At 42.3% G+C, this 20,660-nt stretch overlaps 1 protein-coding gene across 3 annotated transcripts; it reads right to left on the bottom strand.

The window, feature by feature from the left end:
• Positions 1–677: 677 nt before the first annotated feature.
• LOC142796073 (uncharacterized) lies at positions 678–20,594 on the bottom strand. Of its 3 annotated transcripts, none has more exons than XM_075886199.1 (3): positions 19,894–20,594; positions 4,312–4,394; positions 678–3,174 (listed from the first exon to the last, which is right to left on the bottom strand). In XM_075886199.1, the coding sequence occupies exons 1-3, from the start codon at positions 19,994–19,996 to the stop codon at positions 2,884–2,886; spliced, it is 477 nt and encodes a 158-aa protein (XP_075742314.1). In that variant the 5' UTR covers positions 19,997–20,594; the 3' UTR covers positions 678–2,883. The 3 variants fall into 3 exon arrangements, 1 of the variants encoding a protein (XP_075742314.1); XR_012893523.1 differs by lacking the exons at positions 678–3,174; positions 19,894–20,594 and adding exons at positions 5,211–5,347; positions 17,123–19,887 and having other exon boundaries at positions 4,171–4,394; XR_012893524.1 differs by lacking the exons at positions 678–3,174; positions 4,312–4,394; positions 19,894–20,594 and adding exons at positions 4,542–5,105; positions 5,211–5,347; positions 17,123–19,887.
• Between the last annotated feature and the right edge of the window lie 66 nt (positions 20,595–20,660).

Genomic DNA, 20,660 nt, shown 5'->3' with positions numbered 1-20,660 from the left:
ACACCTAAATGACAAAAAAGGTGTAGGGGTGTAACATTACGATTACACCTAAATGACAAAAAAGGTGTAGGGGTGTAACATTAGAAATACACCTAAATGACAGAAAAGGTGTGGGGGTGTAACAATAGAATCACACCCAAAGGACAAAAAAGGTGTGTGGGTGTAATACCAAGATTACACCCAAATGAAAAAAAAGGTGCAGGGGTGTAACATTGGGACTACACCTAAATACCAAAAAAGGTGTGGGGGTGTAACATTAGCATTACACCTAAATTACAAAAAAGGTGCAGGGGCGTTATATTAAAATTACACCTAAACCACGAAAAGGGTGTGGGGTGTCATATTAAGATTACACCTAAAACGTTGAATAGGGTGAGGGGGTGTTTATGCACAATTATGCCCCGACACCCTTGCAAAAAGGTCCATACTTAGACCCCTTTCTAGTAGCCTTCCATGGAAACACTGAAAGGTTACTTTTTAGCTGGACTTTTCAAGTGCACACATCTTATCATAGTGGCTCCTGTGACAGTGGCAAAATCGTGGCCCTATAGTGCTGCTTTTATGGTGCATATGAAGCACGGCATATATGACCCTCACAATATAGTGTAATCAAAGTGGAATACAAATACATCTCTCAAATGTGTTGTCAAAAAATAAAGAGCACAATGTTCACACAGTTATCCGATGGTACAAACATGAAGTTAAGCTTTATTAAACAATGAACTTGTGAAAGCTTTATAGACAAGTTTTAGGTTTATTGAAAGACTTTTTTCAAGCATGAAGAGCAGCGCTGCATATGCTGCCAAACGAGACATTGCACAGAGGTCATGGAGCCCAAACAAACAAGGTGTGTGTGTCACAGTATGAACCAAAGGTGTTACTTGCACTCATAATGAGTGATTCATTTCAATGTGCTTCAATGCAACATACCCACACTGTATAGTAAAGCATAAAAAGAACACTACTGCAGTGCAGCATGCATTATTTTCCCAATATTTTGATTAATGGACATGTTGAACTATATTGCGATCTCCTCTGTCTGGATCTCTTATTGTTTACAAAATTAAGCAAATTGGGTCATGCTGGGCACCACAGAATGCTTGTAATAAACCCTTGCCAACAACATATTTTACTGATTCATATACAGCATATTTCACTGAACTAATTGAACACATTTTAGCAGCTCATGACTGAGACATTGTTTTCTTCGAATATAACTTAGCACGAACAGTTCAAAGTAACACTTAATATCACAAAGAACTATCACATGAACTTTATAATATAAAGTGAACTGAATAACGACCATATCTACCCAACTACTGTTGTAAAATAGATAGTTGGTATGAAAGCAAACTTTATGAGCAATAGTCGCATTTAGGAATACAAAAAAAGCACAGGAATCTATCTAAACTATAAGGCTTGTAATTTAACAGCTGCGTTCGTAACTGTAGATAGGCGTTTTGCAACAAAACAGAAGCACCGACTGTAAATACAAGCAAGATGATGCTGTGGAACTTGCCAACCCCCCTTGAGTTCACCTACACAAAATAAACTATGCCGTATTCAGTAAACAGGCACATTTAAATCAATGTGGGCTGTCACAGTGATGTATCTTTGCATTCATATTTAGATGATTCCTGACTATAAACAAGACAAAACATAAATAGTTTGTAATATGTAGAAATGTGGCAAGACTATAAAAATATTCTTAATGTCAAGAACATAGCACTATCAGCAAAAATAAAATTGCAAACGATAAGACCAGAGCAAAACATTACACAAATGAAAGAAATACTCAGTACCTCGCGTAGTTGTGTTTACCGTATTTACTCGATTGTAATGCAACTATGACTAAGCAAAAAGTGACTTCTCTCTAAGATCACGAAGAAAAAATAGTTATTTCGGTATTTGTTCTTAACTAGAGGGTCAAATTTAAAGGGACACTAAAGGCAACTATTAAGTCACCGCAGATTGTTGAAATAGAAGTCCAGAAACCTTGTAGTGTTACTTTTGTGCCAAGGAAAGGTTTATTTTGAAATAAAATCACGCTTTCGTTGGCTACATCGGGTTAGTGCACTTCAAATCACCCGCCTTACAAAAACGAACCGACTCGCGTCACTGATGCCGTGCACAACATTGCCCGGCTTTACTGCGCGATCGCCGACGTTAGTAGACAGAACGAAAGCAGCGAGAGTTACGGCAGCACCAACAGCCATTGATCAATTTCCTACCATTGGCTCCGAGATTGCAGAGGTGTTTTGGTTCAACTGCATCTTGCTAGATGGCATGATCTGTCTAGTGTAACAACGCAAAAATTGAATTTTTGAACCAGTCGAGCCATTTCCATATTAACGTCTGGTGGTTCTTTTTTTTATGAACCAAATAAGCAGCATTTTATTGCCTCCCTTGATACACGGAAGGTTCTTTATTTAGTGCAGCTAGATCGATTACTAGTGATTAATTTTAGGTGGTTCGTCCGACGTTATCGGTATCATTTTGAGAATGTCCTGCTGCTGTACATGTATTCTTTGCATTTACTTTAATTTCTCAGTAAATAGGGCACTGCTGTTGATAATATTGTCATTTTAGATGCCATAAACTGAGATTCCACTCTGACCTGAATTGTTATTTGACTTTAGCGTTCCCTAAGTGGCAAAAATGTTGAAAAAATGCATGTTACATTTGAGTAAATATGGTAACAAAAAGACATTATTAAAAACAAAATGTACAATGAGCAGTTTCCAAGTGGGGAAAAATTGTGGAAAGCCCACTTTGAAAACACAAAAAATGACTAGAAAACATTAAATTATTTAAAAAAAAACAAAATAAAAGAAAACAAAAAAACATGTCATTAAACAAGAAATGTACAGTCATTGCATACATTTAAGTCGAAAATGCTGCCTTGTGTCTGGCAATAAAACGGCGCGTCACACAACTGGGTTTGGTAACTTCCACATTCAAAAAAAGGTGCTCAAAAACACACAGAAGGTTTGCTGCGCCTTTTGGGTAAGTTGCATCGAAAATCCAAAATGCAGCCATGACAGCAGCCATTCCTTGTTTGGCATCCAGCACTCTAAAAAGCCGTGTCTGCTCCACATGAAGGAACAAATGATCCGCCTCCTCAGCGTTAACCCCATCGAACACAATGCATGGGGTGAGTGGCACTTCAGCATCCTGCGTACAAGACATAAGCCATCAATATAAATTGTCAAAATGATGATGTTCTGACTACCAAAATGAATATCATATTACTAAGCAAGCTACTGTAGGAATCTGTTGATTATTTGGACATAGGCTTTATCTTAGCCTTCACCAGAATGTGACCACCATGGGTGCTAAGCCATGGTGGTCACCTATTCAAACAAAGCAGCAACATAAATTGATACTGACCAGCTTTCTAGCAGTGAGCAAATAGTCAAAGCAAGCTTTTCAAAATAAATTACTACAATTAATCGGCTACTATCTTGCAGGATGCGGCCCCCTCTATATTGTATATCTAGGGAACATATCAAACAAACACACCGTGTCATATTTACCAGCAGCAATGATCACTGCATGAAAAATACTACTAACACTTAAAGCATGTTGAAAAAAAGACCTCCTGTTGATGAAAATATGGCAAAGGCACAAAGCTTTCATGGGTAAAGCATATCACAAGGCAGCCTTATATTAGTATAGTGAAGTGCTCTTTAAGGTATTTTTGCTCAACAATAAAGTCTATACATAATTTACAATGAAAGAATTAGTTATAGCATTGGCAGTATTTCACATCTACATGGTCAAAGTTCATACACGAGCAAAATCTTAAGACAAAAGGTACAAAGTATCATTAAAGGCACACATGCGAAGTTCCCAATCACAGAAATCGCACAACTACACTGCCCTGGCTGTCCTTTCTTTATGTTAGGTTCGAGTTACGCTGGTTGGCAGCAGATTTTATGAAAGCTTGGAAGTTTCCTTTTCCACGGGAAAAACAACTAAGCTAGAGAGAGTGAAACAAAAGAAACTAAATGATCTTAAAGATAATATTCCCAAGTATATGTTAAATACCTAGCTATCACTTATATAGAGCAGTGAAGTGTTGTACATGACTATCAAGGAAAGCAACATCAAGGAATTATATGGCTGCTACAAAAATACTTAATCAATGTGAAACACTCCTTTTTTATGTTTTCTTTTTATTTTCTAGTGTTTTAAATCAGCACTTGTTATCCGGTGCATGTTACACAACAGCTATAATGAAAATACTGGAACATGTTTGAAATAAGTGACCCATCAGTAGCCTGAACAGAATCTAAAAATAGCAATTACCAAGGGCACGAAAAGCTGTGTCACTGCATCAGGCTGTTTCAGAACCTTTCCCAGAAGACCACACACCCGTACAGCTTGGATATCTGTAATACATATACATAAAACACATCTCTTAATCAGCAGGTCAATGGTACACAGTGCATAATAGGCTCCAAGCAACAAGCATTTGTCAGCTGCAATTTCACTTTTAATATAATAATGAATACAAATGGATGAGCAGAACAGTAAACCATGTAATACGTACAGCTTTATTTAAAACCACAAAATTTCTTTTCTTCATTCACATTCAATACACCGCCCACTTTTCCAATGCTTCAGTGCGACTCAACGACTTTATGTAACAATAGTACATGCTTGAGCAGTTCCATTTATCTCCATTCTTGTTCATGCAGTGCAGCCTTTTCTTTCCCCAGGTATCTTCTGTACTCTTTCGTGTTGCAACCTTTTCTGTTCTTCAAAAGCAGTTCTTCATTCTTCAGTTTTAAGGGTGCTCTGTTTCTTTAAAGACTTTCTATTCTTGTGCTCCAACGGTCCACTCTCAGGAAGTATTGGTGTTTGACTGTATTTCAGCCGAATGTGCACTGTTCTGATGAAGTTGGGTGGGACTCCTTAGTTTCATTAGCACTAATGAACTCTTTATCAATGTTGTTAAAGGCACTTCGAGGCAACAGGAAACTTGTAGAGAAATGGCTGTGCCTCATTTTTTTATATATGACCCCATGGCTCTCTTGAAGCTCTGCTGGCTCCAGGCTGTCTTCAAGCAGCGGTGTTTTTGCCACTTCACTCGAAAGGCACTGATGTTGGAGAGAAGCCCTATTTGTTATGTGCACCAGTATTTTTTTCTTGTTTTTTTGCACTTCATTTTCTTAATGCGTGTTTTACTGCACAGTGGTTCTCACCATCAGAGTTTCTTTTTGTCTTGACAGATTTTCATGAATACATTTCTTTGCAGTAGTAAAACATTTTTCCTTAGACCCTCTAGTGCAAAAAACTAAACGTAATCTTGTTTTCCCAACTGTCCACTGACAAGCACGACCTGCAAAGACAAAAAAACACAAATGAGTATAGACATATTTCTAGCTTAGTAAATATCACAGAATACACATAGTATATTACAGTTACCACTGCATAGTACTTCTAAAACAGCAGCAGTATAAGTGATCAAAATGTCAACTTATCAAGCTCATCATTTTTCCGACCGTGAGATAACCCTGAAGAGACACAATGGCAAACAATAATTGTCAAAGAATAGATAATAATCAATGAGCGCATGTAGTAAATTTTTCATCAAAGTCTTTTGTTAGCCCCTATAAAACAAGCTGAGAAACGGAAACAGCATAGTCAGCTGCAGCATGAGGTCTTATTTTTTAGAGACGAGGGGCGAGTACCGTCCTTAACAGAAATTTTAATGACACCTACCCTACACCACAAAGGCATGAAAACCCACATAAGGTAAATGAAATGAGTACCTCACTAGTACACCTCTAATATACATTTCTTCATAACTTGGCAAACACAGAAACAAATCAGATGGACTAGTGCATAATGAAAATGCTGCAAGGATGCTGCTAAGAACAAGTAAACAAGCAAAAGTATGTATAAAGATTTCCAGCAGCACATTTTGAACTAGCTTGCGACAAATTATAGTCAATGATATAGCAAATTAGCACTCTTATTCTGTGGAACAAAACTCCCCAAAAGAGAAAAAACACGTCCTTTGCTGCCTAGCATAGGCATGCTAGGCAGCAAAGGACTCGCACTTCTCAGAGATTATGACCAGAGCGTTAATTCCCAAAAGAAGTAGACTTCATGTACATAATTAAAAATTGATGGAGGCAGTAACTCATTTGAAGAGAAACTATTGCCATATAAGACCACGGAGCCCACCAGGACCGCGGAGCCCATCAGCCCACCACTGATAATGCGGCCGTAATGTCCATGGGGAGCAAAGTTTTCACACCTTGGTTACTCCATCCCGATTTCCTCACACTAAATTGTAACATCTCAACATAGATTGTGCTGACGATTTTTTTCTCCATCATTCTCTTCATTTTTCAAAATGTTGGTAAAGAACATATCTGCCAAAAAACAGGGCCAGCGCCACGTGGGGGGGGGGGAGGGGTGTACCGGAAGGCTGGAGCCCTTCCCCAAATTTTCGCTTGCTATGCCACCCCCACCCCCCAACCCCAACAGCGCGGACATATGGCGAATTCCATTGAGATAACAGGAGGAGAGAACGGGGCAGTGAAGAGTGGGGGGCGGAGCACTGAGAGCAGGGAAACTCAATCTGCCACTGGAATGCGTTGCGCTCCCGAGGGCAGATGAAGGGGGTGATTAGTGGGGAGAGTGATCTAAACTTTCCAAGCCCTGGAATAATCTCTGTGGGGTAGCAGCAAAATACGCGCGAAATCGGTCAGACATACGCTCCTCATTATCCTAATACCTAGTATCTTTGTGCAACGGCGCATTCGGCAGACGTCCAGCTGTCATCGTAGCCATCCGTACAAAACAGCGGTGTCAAACTACACGTGGTTGCTGCCATTGCCGCCGCACTCGCCGGCAGAAGAAAAATTCGGAGACTGTGACGTTCAAGGGCCACATGACTCGTCGTGCTGCGCCTACTCTGCTTTTGAGCCAAAAGCACTACAAACTGCTCCTGGCTGCTCTCGGCGAAGCAACGAAGCAAAAGCACTCCCTCTCTCTACCAATCAATGACAGTGCTACTGCACCTGTTCGACCACTGGAACACGTCAGCTCTGAAGAGAGCACTTTCAGCCTTCTTTTGAGGTCCCGAATAACGCCTCCAGTGGAGATCGCCACAATTGAAACTGGGGGCCTCCGAAGTTGTCGGTAGAAAGTCTCGGGGGCCAGGAATTTTTCGCAATAATTTGCAAACGGCGCCACCCAGTGACCACCAAAAATTATTGGCGCGCGTGACGTGACAACACCGCCGCTGCGCATGCACATGAATGCATAATGAGATTAACTCACTTGTCCTGGGTATACCCCCCTCCTGTGAAAACATACTTGTGCCGGCCCTGCCAACAAACGGGTCTTGAGAAGCATAGGCTCACAAAACAAACAGGACAGCCCGGTTTAAAAAAATGACAAAATTTCGAAAGCGTGATAACTGTGGGATAAATTAGCATTGATACACACGCATCACATACGAAATACTAACGTATAATATAGCTTGGCGCCTGTTTAAACTCAAATTTGAAATGCGCATCGCGCCACCCGACGCGAGACGCGCCTTCGGTAATTGTGCAAAAACCAACCGCCACCTGCGTGCGAGTTCTTGTTTGTTGCCACGACCCTTGTGAGCCATCTCTCCTAACCCAGCTTTTTCAATGGAATGCAGAATTCAATGCAGACTTGAACAACTGTGCAACGAATTCTTACGTGGGATGGAGCAAGTATATTTATTTACAATGTTTTATAGCCAATCTCAGCAGCTCCTAGGAAACCTCCGGACAAAAGAGTAGTCTCATGTTCAAAAGCGCACGTGTAGCCATCTATATGAGCACACAAAGAACGATGCTTACATACAAACCACGCTGCATAAAAACCACTCATGAAAACTAATCAGCGCTTTCTGAAACCAAAACTACGACTGGGCGCTATCAAACCACCTACAAATAATAAACCGTCGCGCGCTCGAGTAAACCAGATTTCCAGCATGATAAGTGGGTCATTAGCTGCTTATCGCAATAGAAAAAAAAAACAAAATACAAAATTCTGTGTCAGTGCTGCTTTCAGTGCTATTGCATACCAATATTATCTCTACATATTGACAATAGGGCAACAGAAAGCCGGTATAGGAATATGTGTGGCTGCTAGCACCACGCAACAATGTAGAATAGATACGCGGAAACTTTCACCCACCGGGTGACACGTCATACATAGAAAGGGCAAAAAACCGGCGAATTGGGCGAATTGGTGATGCTCCATGGTAAAAATATAAAACAGCACTCAGGGTAGCACAGACACACACGGCGCTAAACTTGCTGCTGCTTTGCAAGTTTAAGGCCATGTATCTCTTCTTTTCTCTGTCTGTGTCTAAGCGCTGTTTTATATTTTACCAGGCATCTGCGACAAACACATTCCGCAACCTCCCTCGCTCCCAGGTTACCCCGCGGGCAACAATAGAATGGTAAATGTATGTCAGCCAAGCACGTCGTCATCCTACGGGGGGGGGGGGGGGGGGAGAGGAGTTGCTTCGACACTCGCCTGCCGACGCTCGCGAAAGGAGCTGTCTACAAGGGGTTTTTTCCCGGAATGCGTAAGGCAATAGCAGAGGGACGTCCAGAAGATGGAAGTGCAAGTAGCGCTCTTGCAGAGCACTGAAAACCACGGCAATAACGACTTTGACGGCGCTTCTCTTCCAGAAAGAGAAGAGAATCCGGGAAGGAGGATCTCGCTCGAGTCTTAGCATATTGAGCACACACCTAAAAACGTGAAACGCTCGCTAGGAATACGACCTCTGAAGCGTGAGGGAAAGGGAAAGCCAGAGCTGTGTTGAGAGGACAAAGACCATCACAGTGATGCTCACCTTCTCAGGATTCTCCAGATGCCTTTTTCCTTTCTTTCAACTACACATTCATTCTCAGGAAGAGACCGAATCGGTCCTGAAACGTCAGGCACTCTTTAAACTGTGGCCAGAGTCATCCCAACTTTGTCTCCTACTATCAAAAAAAGTTTATTTTGAAATGTTTACATTTAAACGACGTATACTGGTTGCGCCCACCACGAAAAGTTCGAGAAACACTCACGTAACCAGAGCAGCGGAAATATGCCTACGCCCGGCAGTTGACAGGTCACTTTAAAAGCATAATTCAAAACACCCATAAAATATCTTGCGCCATTCTATGAACGCATAACACACAAACACGCTCGCGCGCGTGATAAGCTGGTTATTTTTGTACTAAGTGGGTGACTTGCATTATGCCGCCAAAAATTGTTTTGCTTTTATCTGAAGATTAGCAGTTGCGGAACAGCGGACCTCTCCACCTCTGCTGAGAATATTTTTTGCCATTACGCATGCATGTACTCACCAAATTCATAGAAGCAAATGCCAATACCCTTGAATCAGCGCATTTCAAATTTTAATTACTGCTATTATTTCAAAGTGAAATAAAAGAATTGTTAATGTAACGCGTCGTGGTTAAAAGTGTACGCAAATGCGACCAAGCTTTCGCGCACCAGCATGAGATGCATTGCCGATCTGACGGACGCCTTTCTCACGGAGAGGCCACGCACATACAGTGGTTGGTTAGTTAGTGATTCGTAAGGAAAAGGAAGAAGGCACCTAATTTCTGTCTGCCTACAGATGACACGGCGCAGTGCCTAACACATACAGTGGGGAACGAACACAGCTGCGCCGTGCTCTCTACCGGGCTGCAGAAATTGGAAGCCTTCTTCTAACCAATACCACCCCCACCACCATTGTCCCCAAACCCCCTCACAGGCGAGGATGCGGCGGGTCTGCCGGAAGCAGGCGGGCTGGAAACCGGTCCGAAGTGAGACCTTGGAGGCAGGTTAAGTGCCTTCTTTTCTAATCCCTACCACGGCCGCTGGATGCAAAAAGCGCACCAGCGTGCGTGTGACTACCATACCGTCGCCAGTACTAGTGTGTGGGCTCGCGGACGTGGGCGGACGTATATCGATCCCTTATGTCCCCGAGCCCACAAACTACAGTCATCGGCCACGAGAGCAAAGGCATGTACGAGACGGTTCAGTCACTGTTTTCAGCAACATCGTAGCAAGCTACCTATCAACCTACCCGCGAGATCATGAATACGGCATGAACGACGGAACGCGCGGGACCTGTGCACCACTACCTTGAGCCGCACCTTATCCTGTACTCGATCGACTTGTACACAACAGGTAAGGCCACGTGTCAACTTTTCTGACGTCTAATCTTGTTTTTGCCAACTCCTATAATTACGATTAAGTACTTCCCATCTGTCTTTTGTGTGTTTCGTTATTACTTTAGGCTTGCATTTGTTATTTGTTTGTGTATTTCCATTCGTTGTCAATCGAAGGTGCACACGCTGGGGGCTCTGAGGCACGGTTCGTGGAATGTTTTCTTTTCATTGGCCTCTGTGATTGAGCTTAGCATGCACGTGTACCGTATTTAGACGTGGAGTGCATGGGATCTTGTCCCACCCCTCCCAGTCTCCACGTGGTAATAGTGAAAACCGCACGGACCATTCGGGCTACTCAGATGTAACATGTTGGCCGAACAACTTGGTACTGCCAAATGCGACAACTACATTTTTCAAACCAACGGCCTCTCTACGAAACTCTAGCGAAACAAACTTGTTTTTTCCACTGAACACTGCTTTTTTTTCCCTTGAACCTCCCGTTTAAAGAGATACTCAACAAACATTGAAATAACTGATAAAACCCAAAATATACTCCGAAGATGCAAATGTTCGTATCAACAGAGTTCATTTCCCGTATATTGGAAGAGATGGCTGTATTTTTTATAGGTTGTCAGCGCGCCATGACGCCCTAATCACCGAGGAGCATGCAGGATGCACCTTGAATGTAAACATTTGACATAAGTCTGTCTGGTTGGTTATGAAACTGGGAGATGATATAGGCTCCAACCAAAAGTTAAGAGACCCGACGTTTCCGAACCGACTTGGTTCCTTCTTCAGGGGTGACTGCGTAGGCTACGTGCCGTTGTCAGATAGCAGCAGCGTCTTCAAAGTACTCGAGTGGTGGCTAATGACCCCTGTCTCTGTCTCTCTCTCTCATTTTGCCGTGGAGCGCAGTCCGTGTTTGTACACTGGGGGAAGGGTTCCGAGAGACCGGTTGATGTTGTGGGCTGTTCCCTGAATGTGCCACGACTCGAGTAACAACCTTCTCCTTCAGTTCGGCTCGCTTTCGAGGATGGCCGTCACTTCGAAATTTATCTTGTGGTCCAATGTCTCCTCATGTTCGGCGACTGCGCTGCGCTCTTTGTAGAACTTCCGCACATCGTTGGCGTGTTGCTTCAGTCGTTCCGGTAGGTTTTTCGTCTCACGACGCAGGGCACTCGGCGCACGGAATTTTGTAAACGACACCGGGGTGCCTGTCCATTGTTGGCCGGTCTTTCGGGCGGGGGAGGAGGCGGCCCAGCGTACACGAAGGCACGTGCGCGATGCGAACCCCCTCCCTTCCTTCTAACCACTATACCCACCCTTTTGAAGATTCGCGCCAGCGTCTCGCTGGTTCCGTGAACGTATGAAACCGGTACGCGTTTCGGGGGGCTGCCAATTAAGGTTGAATGGGGTTTCCTAATCCTCTGTTGCTCTGCGCGGCGGGTGGCGGCTCGAAAGAAGTTTTTTGGACATCCGTTTTTTTCTGAGGTCAGCAATTACGCGGTCCTCTTCTTTCTTTCGCCCTGTGTCATTAGAGCATAAGTTCCTGGCTCTCTCGAGTAGCGTGGTCACAACCGAGGCCTTGTGGCAGGCAGGGTGGGAAGAATCGAATTGAAGGTAGCGGCCAGTGTGCGTTGGCTTCCTATGAACGGAAAACTCCAGGCCGTCACGCTTTCTTGCCACCTGGACGTCAAGAAAGGGCAGGCAGTGGCCGCTCTCACACTCGGTCGTGAATTGTATGGCTGGGTGCACGGAATTCAGGTGTTGTCTGAAGTTTTCAACTTCCGATGTCTTAATGACGCAAAAACAATCGTCCATATAACGCAGAAAAAGCTTGGGTCGCGGCGAGAAGGAGCTGAGTGCTTTTTCTTCTATGTATTCCATGGTCAGGTTTGCCATCGTGACGGAGATGGAAACTCCCATCGCGGTTTCGCTGTTCTGCCTGAAAATGGTTCCTTTGTAGAAGTATGTGCTGGAGAGGCAGAACTCCAGTAGACGACAGAGCTCGTCAACCGCCGAGGGAGTCCTTTCACTCAGGCTTGCGTCCTACTCAAGCGCAGAACGGGCAGCGGGGACAGCTAAGGGAACTGGCACGTTGGTAAACGACACGACGTCAAATGAGACCATGCTCTCGTCATCACCAATGCTCACATCTGACGCTAGCTGCACGAAGTGGCTGGCGTCACGGACATGAGTTGGTGTCTTCCGGGTTAGTGGGGCGAAGATTTGGTGTAGGAATTTTGAAAGGGCTCGGCATGGGGAGGAAGTGAAGTCTACAATCGGTCGCAGGGGGAAGTCAGGCTTGTGAATTTTCGGTAGTCCATAAAAACTCGGTGCGGATCCGTTACGGCAGATTAGTCGCAGGTAAAGTGCTCCGAGATCCAGGTATAGCTTGAAAATTTCCGCGAGTAGCTTGTTTAGCTGTGTCTGGGCTTGATTCGTTGGGTCCTTTACTAGCTGCGTGTATGCGTCCCCTTCTAAAAGAGCTGAAACCTTCCGACCGTAGTCCCCGCTGTCCAACACCACCACTGTCAAACAGGATGCACCTGTTTCTGTCCTCTTCTTTCCCTCACCTCTCCTCTCACCCATCTTCCCCTTTCAGCTGTCGCTTTAGGTCAGCCGGGAGCATTGTTCGCCACCGGTTTTGGAAACAGGGGGAGCTGAGCGAGTCCAGAGACGCGGGCCGCGGGCGACGGCTGGCATTGTTGACTTGCCCGTTTCGGGCGTATGCCACATTATCTCGCGGCGCGGCCGCTATACGCAGTAGTTTGTGAAAATGGATTGAATTATTTATTTTTTTTTTGTAGTTTCTGCCTGGAATTGAGGTTGTTCCTACTAATTTCAGAACCCAATTTTCCGATTTCATTGAAAACACCGTCGGCGAAAATTTTGTTCCCCATCCCTTGAGCAGATACTATCACTGAAGCATAGCTGACGAATCTCATTGACCGACGCTCGTTTCCGGTAGCCTCATGTTAACTCTTTTCCAGCGACTCTAGAGGCCACCTTGCTAAATGCATTGGCCACCTTAGCCCTTAAAGGGACACTGAACGAAACCTTTGCCGCCAAGATTTCCAGCCACATTAAAAGGCTGCATGCTGAAATGGATAGGCGCAGCCTTCGTTTCTGGCATACTATAGGAAGATGATAAATCTTAGGAGGAGGAGAGATAAAAAAAAGGAAAAGACGCAACTTCTTCATTATTTGAATGCGTTTTTCTCAAACTGCCACGCCTAGCGGCCGCGCGCACCGGAAGCTAAAGATGACGTTACACTCCAGAATTCGGCATGCCAACAATGCCGCCAGTCGCCCATGTCTTTCTCGACCCGTTAAAGAACCCCAGGTTGTCTAAATTTCCGGAGCCCTCCACTATGGCGTCTCTCATAATCACATGGCGGTTTTGGGACGTTAAACCCTCATATCAATCAACCCGCTCAGCTTCCAATAGTTTACAGAACCATAACGACCATTACTGACACCGAACAATGCACCCAGCTGGGGTAAGACATCAGTGCGTCTTGGGAAGGACGAGTGCGTGATACTACGAGAGGTGCAGAAAGGGAATTAAATGGGAACACATGCACCTTCCATGCGCCTCGGCCAATGTGAGGTCTATTCGCCTCCCCGTGCGCTGTCTGGTTTGTATTGCTGCCGTTGTCGTGCAGGGGACATTTCGACAAGAGCAGCAGCAATGAGCAGCGGAAACGAATACGAGAATGCAGGTGTCGCACAAGCCTTAGAGTCTGCTGCCTTGCAAATTGTGGTAGTTTTGATTAGTGAAGGTTGGCACCGCTTTACGTTGCATGGTATATGCAACAGCCGGAAAACGTTCAATGGCGCACAGAATTCATGCGAGTCTTTGAAATCCTTGAAAACCCTTGAATTGAAAAAGTTCTTTTTAAAGGCCTTGAAAGGGCTGAAATTTTCGCAAATCCTTGAAAATCCTTGATTTACCTTTTTTAAATAAACATTGCCACACATTTCACAGTGCATTATTTGTGATGCTGTAAATGTAGCACGTGGCATATGTAATGTGCCAATCGCAAAAGAATTGAGAACATCAGCAGCCTTTGCACGGAAACAACACCAGGCATCCTGGAAACTCGGGAAATGGCAGCAGCAAACGGATGAGAAACAGAATAAGAAATATTGCATTGAGGAGGAGGTCGATCTGCTAACAAAAAAGGAAAAGAAACTAGAAGCCACTTTTGAGTATAACAGCTACAGCAGACTCATATGTAGAAAAGACAGAGACAGTTAGCTACTTCACGTGCATTATCTAGTAAAACAGCATTAGCAAGACAGCCAAGACCAAGCAGCAAGAGATAGTGGATATTGATAAAAAAAATCACAAAAAGCAACAAGGCATTGCATAAGAACGGTTCCTTAGTTTTCATATCTGAATAAAGGTTTGCAACTTGTGTCATACTGAAAGTGCTTACATATGGAACTTAAAAAAAAAACAACCAAGAATGAAAGTGTCTAAAGAGAAAATGTCATGCAGTCATGTTTTCGACGCCCGCTACAGTGATTTCAGTGAATTCTGGTCAGTTCAAGCATTTATCCTCACCCGAACACATAGTAATTGAGTTTCTAACAGACAGTGTGGTCCTTGAAAACTTGCACACATAGCCTTAAAAGTCCTTGAAAGTCCTTGAGTTTTTGTCATGTAAACACGCATGAACCCTGGGTGCACTTGTTCGACGCCATTAAAATAGACACGAATGCAATCGGCTTTGTAGTCTGCTGAAGTGCCAGATATATTGCGCAGCACGTGCTCTGCACTACGTCAAGAATAGATGAAGGGAATGCGTGAACTAGCCTTGCACGACTGCTGCACTTTTTTGAAACGAATACCATGGTGTCGATGCTGAACGAATACATACTCAAATAGGCTGAGTTAGTAATGTATACCGACACAGCTTTGACAGCTAATGCAGACAACATAGCCGACCTAGAATATAGAAGTAAAGAAGAACTAAAAACACTTGCATGCTGCTTACAGCGAACAGATTAAGACCTAATACACAGAGAAGCAAATACACTATTTTTCACTTCCCTTACCAAAATGATTTCAACTTACAATGAACAACTACCAGCTTGAGCACGTAAAAGAATTTAATTATCTAGGAGTAGCATTCAATAGGCAATTACACTAGAAAAAACAAACTGTATGTACTAAGCTAGCATCTGGCTGCAGTATGCTACTGGCTTCTGTATCAATAGCAGTACACATTCTTTATTTTTCGATTTGTTCATTGTCACCTATCATACTGCCTAAACTTCTAGGATGGACCTTTAAAACTTACCCGATTCTATTTGCATATTACAAAAGCGAGCGCTTAGACTGGTAGACAATGCAGCCTATAATGAACCCAGAGCTCCTTAGGTTCACAAGTTGGAAATTCTACCTTTTGATTACATATGGCAACATAAAACTGCTGTAACCATCAGTAATCTTATTGCACTCAGAGTACCTTTCTATGTATCGATCTTTTCTTCCTGCTCTCGCATCCCTAGATGCATGACATCGTACAATTTCAATCTTCCACCTACTAATAACATCTATGATTAACGCTTACTGCAGTTCATAAGAGCCAAAGTGTGGAATAGCATTCGACTTCAGATTAAAGATAGTCAGGCTATTTCAAATGCACTTAAATATTTGTTCGATGTAGAACAATAGTAACTAATTATGCATAAAAACTTCCATATAGCTTGATATTTTATCTGTATTTGTTTTGTTTTTTCATGTGATGATGAATGGAATTTAATAATGTTAAAATAATACAATTTTTTTTTTACGTGCTATCATGCATTCACGTCACCTTAAATCCTCATAAAATCTTTCGCATATTCTTCTTTGTTTTCTTAAAAAGCAGTCTATTTGATGTTGTAATTTTCATACAAATTGTTCTTATGCTTGTATAACTTCTCCCATTATACCCCCTGCTAACTTATGGCTATGGGTCTAATCAGTGTTGTATATTTACATGAACTGTATACAAAACAACCTCAATGAATCTTGAAATGACTAATAACGTCAGGACTCACGATCGCGTACCGCCACAGCGCGCTGACAATCGATCAAAAGTACAGCCAACTGTTCAAAAATACGTAAAATGAAACTTGTTTCTATGAACAGTCGCGTCTTCTGAATAGGATTTCACTGTTTTTGTCAGTTTTCCCATTTTTGTTCAGAACCTCTTTGAAAGATTGTAGATATCTTAAGATTCAATAAGTTTATTTTGTGCTTTTGCCTATGATTACTACATATGAAAATTGTTTGAACCCACAATGTTACCTAATCAAATGGAGACGTTTAGTGCACCTTTACATCAATTTCCCTTGCTCGTGCATATTCTTTCGAGTTTCTTTTTATTGCAAACTTGTGTTTGTGTGTTGACATATTGTCACAGTGATACTCGAGTCTAAAGGCATATGACGGTAGGAAGATTTTAGAATGTAACAGATCAAGAATATGTCACAATACATGAGTAGTAATCAATTGCCAAGAGGGTTCATTGACAAGCATATTAAAGGAGCCTAGATAAGGTTATAGACATTATTCCTTGTGAATGCAACTACAGGATGCCAAAGCAAAGTGCACATAGCACATGAGACAATAAAAACACGCTTCTTTGGAAAGTTCATAAGAAACTACAGACAGCACAGAAAGTTGCTAATTATACTAATTATTGGCAAGTATACACTTGATTATACTTAAATTCTGCAAACAATGGTGTTTAAACATCAATGTTAACATTACTGCAAAACTTTTGTAATTGCTGAACTAAAGCAGCACTTGCCTTGAAGTAATGCTAGCCACGCCATTTTCAACAACATAATTTGAAAATGAACGCAGAGTTCACTCCTCATACAAATGTATTTTGCTTACATTTCTCAATTGAGCACAAGATGACAGCAAAATGAAAACTTACCATGTGTTCCTGACACCGATGAAATCAATGCACCAACTATGGCACTTGCCGCTGGGCTGGTTTGATTTGCAGGGTCGATTACTTTGACTTCGAAGAGCGGTAAGGGATGCGATAGACCAGAACAGAAACAATGTGTACGTGATGCTCAGATCAACCTTATTCCCTGTGCAAAGTTATCCTGTGATAGCACATGCACTCCAATCATAGGTTTGATGCGAGCAAGCATAACTTGGTGTGGTGCACTCTGTTTGAGGGTCTTGCTGAGGGTTCATGCTCTGCCATTGAAATTCAGTCTTCGTCCTTGCAGGTATATTAGCAAATATATAGCCATTTCATTGTCGAAAAGCTCTTATACCAAATTCATAGCTGAAAAGACTTACCAAGCATGCCAGTGCAACTTGAAGCTTAATTGTGCAGAAAATAAACAAGCACTACAGAACAAGTGTACAGATCAGGGAATATGAAAGCACCTTCACTGACTTCATAGAGAGAAAACTACTGAATATAACTAACTATGCCATAAACAACTTGCAAAGCATGCCTGTTAACCCTTTGCAGACAGTGCAACATGGCTGCAGTGGTCTGTAGACATGTACTGCTTAACAATTTATTGTGTGGTTGATTGGAGCGTACTTTTCTTAGTACATTACTTTTTAAGCCAGTTGCAAAAATACAGCAAATTACCATTGTGCCGATCCTCCTTTTTTGCTCACTGTGCTTAAGGGGCATGGACACTTTTTTTCAGAGCCGTGTTTACTCTGCCATACAAACCTACTGTATACAGAGATGGCTCTGAGGAAGTGTGACGCTCAGCAAATGCTGATAAGATATTTTATATTGATAATAAAATAAATTTTCATGCGGTGCACTCCTCCACATCGACACTATCTCAACGTCAGGCTACACTACTAATACTGGCGACTTCACGCAGCTGTCAGGCTAGTGATGATGTCACGCACGAAAACATACGGAAAAAAAAAATGGCAGCTTGAACATAACCTTCACAATCATCTGCTCATGCTGTGCAGTCACTGTCACCCAAACTACCTGTGAAACGAGCTTTTGATGTCTGGAATGGTGTACGTACTCGCAAGTAGAAGATATATACTTATCAAAGGGCAAAGGAATCATTTGATTTTGAATTTGTCGTCATGGCATCAATATTCTGCCGTGTAAACTCTTGCACCAGTGAAATGGGGAACAATAGGAACAAGTTCTACCGATTCCCATCTGATGCTGCACTGAGACAAGCGTTGTTCAACTTCATGTGCTACGGCCAAGGCCCAGACTAAACACTAACCAAGCGAAGTTCACTCTGTTTGTTGCACCTCACTGCAGACATCTGCATGCGCAACATCCAGTTGCTTACCGACTTTGAATTGTCGACGAAAAACCTGCACCTTAGAAGCGATGCCATCCCAACGTTGTGCACCCCTGCCACGACAGGTGCCACACGTGCAGCACGCAGCAGACGATCGAAGAAGTGAAGCGCGGACAAGGAATGTCACTAAAACTTGTACGTGCACGTACTACTGCCTGGTGGTGCTGCTCATATCATGTCATGACGTCAGTTTACAGTATGAATAGAAAGTAGGTGTAAAAGCATGCTGTAATTAATGCTTCAGGGCACACTCACATTTACCAGTACATTTCCTATGCTCTCGGAGGCTTGGCCTCTCACTTGACAAAAAATAATAAGTGGAAAATTCCCTTCAGAGTGCTTTCAGTGACAGTGCATTTGCCAAATCACACGTTCTTCATTAACAGTGCGTAATCTGACAAATAACAATGAGGTTTTACAACTGCACAGTACCTTTTGAAAAAGCTTTTGCGGTGTTGGGGTACCTTCACTGGAATAATGGGCGAAAAAGGAGGAGCATTACTGTGTGTACTACTTTTTCCATAACTTGTCAGAGTCTAATGCACCATCTCTTAAAGAATTGGTGAACTTTTTACTTCAGATATGAATCTTTTAGTTTCAAATTACAATTAATGTAAGGTGGTAAAAGGTTTTGAACTGCAAAGGCTTAAAAGGACAAAGCAGAAAAAAACAAAGCAGTCTTGTCATAACTATCACAGGGATGAACTGCGATCAAGAAGATATGAATTTATGTTGTATACTTGTAAATTAACAGAATATCATTTGTGCATCATGCATTTGTTGACTTTACACAACTGTGACTTTTGTACATGCCATGTGTTAATTAGTGTAAAGATGGAAGCTAAGTAAGGCAAGATCTATTCTGTTTAACTGCTTGCCTTTGCTGTCTTGTGCTACTGTATTAATGGTTGATTAGAAAGCTAGGGAAAGTATAGGGGGTGTATTGAGTATAGGCAATTGCTGTCATGACTACTTGCAGTGCTGACTGACACTCCCCCAATTTAAATGCACACATGTACGCCATAAAGTGAACTGCAGGATGACCACCACGGCACAGCTTCAAACACGTTATTCGTGTCCAAATCACAAATTTGATCCATTCCAGTGAAAAGTTGCCTCGTAATCCACTTTATTTTTTCCCTTTTACGTTACACTGACCACTAATAACCTCCTCTATGCTTTTCTAGACTTGTCTGCTAGTTGTCATTAATATCTAAAGAAAGAAAAATGTGCACTTATAATTCCCCTTCTTTTGTTCATAATGAATCATCGCAAGCTAACCTGTCACTAGTGCTTCTGTGACTGTGCCAAGGCAATAGTAGTCAATGTTTGTGTTATGTCAGTCTGCTGATAAAACTAAATAAATTAACGTTTCAAAAATGAAACTTACGTTTTCGACGCCTGGCACTTATACATGATAATTCCACTTGAAGGACTTCCTTCAAATCTTTCCTTCTGGCCACCATTGTACCATTAAGAATGAGGCACAGCATTCTCTCAAAAGCTTCGTCGATGGCTTTTAGCCCGTCTTTTTTGACCAAAAGGTTGAAGTCATGAAGAAACTTAAAAATAGACAAACAAATTCATGAGCACAAAGAACAGAACTTAATTTCTAAGAACCATATAAATACAAAGAAAACTTAATAGAGAAAATGGAAGATGTTAACTATGAATCCTGCTGGGATGGAAAAATTATCAGAAAATTCAGAAAGCGAACAAACGTATGGCCTAAAGGGTGAACTTTACTAGTTTTCGAAGCTGAATGCATCATAACGAAATCAAGCGTATACAGTTCTTTGAACACTTCTATCATTTAAAAAAAAAAAAAAGACCTGACACTTTTTTTTCAAATCATCTTTTGACTGCCTCAAGCCAACCCTTTGCTTTGTCTATATTTTCTGTGCACATTGAATGTATGCCCAAGCAAAGAAAACTGGAAATGAATGACAGATCACAGCGATAAGGTCCAGACCCATCAAGGGATATGACAGTAATGAGCTACTGTTCAGTCCAGTGTGATGCTATCACTACAAGTGATGTTGTATTTGAACAGTCATGTAATAAACACTGTTTCATTATCGCTAGCAAATACTTCATACTTTGTGATGATGCTGATTGCATTCAGCCATGGTAAGACCTGCAGAACCTGAATTCATG

The sequence above is a fragment of the Rhipicephalus microplus genome, unplaced genomic scaffold, assembly GCF_043290135.1.
Source record: "Rhipicephalus microplus isolate Deutch F79 unplaced genomic scaffold, USDA_Rmic scaffold_1078, whole genome shotgun sequence".
Classification (NCBI taxonomy): Eukaryota; Metazoa; Arthropoda; class Arachnida; order Ixodida; family Ixodidae; genus Rhipicephalus; species Rhipicephalus microplus.
This window is presented reverse-complemented; position numbering and strand designations above follow the sequence as displayed.